Raw genomic sequence first — 1,272 nt, forward strand, 5'->3', positions numbered from 1 at the left:
TGATCCCCTTAGCATATTTGCAGTAGGAAGCACACAGCCTTCCTTAACCCACAACCACTGCTGGTGGGAGGAGGGGTAGAGCGGAAGCCAAGGACTTGCTTCCAGAAGAATGCCCCATTTCCTGACTCTGCTGCTGGTGAAGCAGATTTCCCTGTGCTGTGGTGCTTATGAAATGTTATAAACAAGTACTCTATGTGGTAAAGCTGAACAAGTTTGCAGCAAATAAAATAAGTGCATTTCCATAGTTTAAAAGTGACAAAATGGTCAGATGGGTTGGTGGCCCCTCCTCGGTAGGGGAGACTGGAAGGAATGACTGGAGCCAGTCCCAGAGACACAGTGTCAGCCCAGAGATAAACACGGTCATGCACAGCAATCCGTTCAGCTGCACAGAAAGCACAGATAGGAGAACACCGCCCATACCACCAGGAAAAATGCATAGCCATATCCCCAAATCACTAAAGAAAAATACAGCAAAAATGGCTGGACACACAGCTCAAGGGGCAGTGCACCTCTCTAGCAATCAACAGACTCTTCTATTACAAATTCATACCACCAAACAATGTGACACATGCACACATCATGACACCTAATGTGAGCGATGACTGACTGTGCTGTGTAAAATGCAGTAAGAGGAGGTCTCCTAAAGTATTCGCTCTGCTGTGGGATGAGGTCCTTGTTCTCTTCCATGTAATCATTGTCACTGCTGACTTCCTGATTCTCCTGTCTTCTCTGCACTGCCTTTGCTCAGATTCCACCCCAGAGCTGGCTATATACCAAGAGGACATGCAAATGGGGCCTCCCTCTGCTCATGAAAAGCTGCACCTCTGCAGGTCAGGCGTGACGTCCAGGGGTCCATCCTGAGATCAGCAGACCTCCACCATGGAGGGGGCTCTGACCTGGGTTTTCCTTGTGGCCATTTTACAAGGTAATTTGCAGAGAAGAAGGGACACTGAGTGTGTGAGTGGAGCTGAATGGGAGGAACGGTGGATGTGTGTGACCATTGCTTACCTGGATTCTCTGTGTTTGCAGGTGTGCAGTGTGAGGTGCAGCTGGTGGAGTCTGGGGGAGGCTTGGTGCAGCCTGGGGGGTCTCTGAGACTCTCCTGTGCAGCCTCCGGATTCGACTTCAGTAGTTACTACATGAGCTGGCTCCGCCAGGCTCCAGGGCAGACGCCTGAGTGGCTCTCATACATCAGTAGTGATAGTAGTTACATAAGGTATGCAGAATCCGTGAAGGGCCACTTCACCACCTCCAGAGACAACAGCAAGAACA

The 1,272-nt window shown here is 50.1% G+C and overlaps 2 gene segments (V, D, J or C); both read left to right on the forward strand.

The window, feature by feature from the left end:
- The window catches only part of LOC106001565, a 15,126-nt gene extending 14,285 nt beyond the window's left edge, over positions 1-841 (forward strand). Inside the window, 2 exon segments of the V gene segment in view lie at positions 300-359; positions 749-841. Coding sequence covers positions 300-359; positions 749-841 — 153 coding nt within the window.
- A 32-nt stretch (positions 842-873) lies between these two features.
- The window catches only part of LOC106001566, a gene marked incomplete at its 3' end in the record, with an annotated part of 3,251 nt that continues 2,852 nt past the window's right edge, over positions 874-1,272 (forward strand). The window contains 2 exon segments of the V gene segment in view: positions 874-925; positions 1,030-1,263. Of these exon segments, the coding sequence occupies positions 880-925; positions 1,030-1,263 (280 nt within the window).

Source organism: Dipodomys ordii, unplaced genomic scaffold, assembly GCF_000151885.1.
Source record: "Dipodomys ordii isolate 6190 unplaced genomic scaffold, Dord_2.0 Scaffold317, whole genome shotgun sequence".
Taxonomy (NCBI): Eukaryota; Metazoa; Chordata; class Mammalia; order Rodentia; family Heteromyidae; genus Dipodomys; species Dipodomys ordii.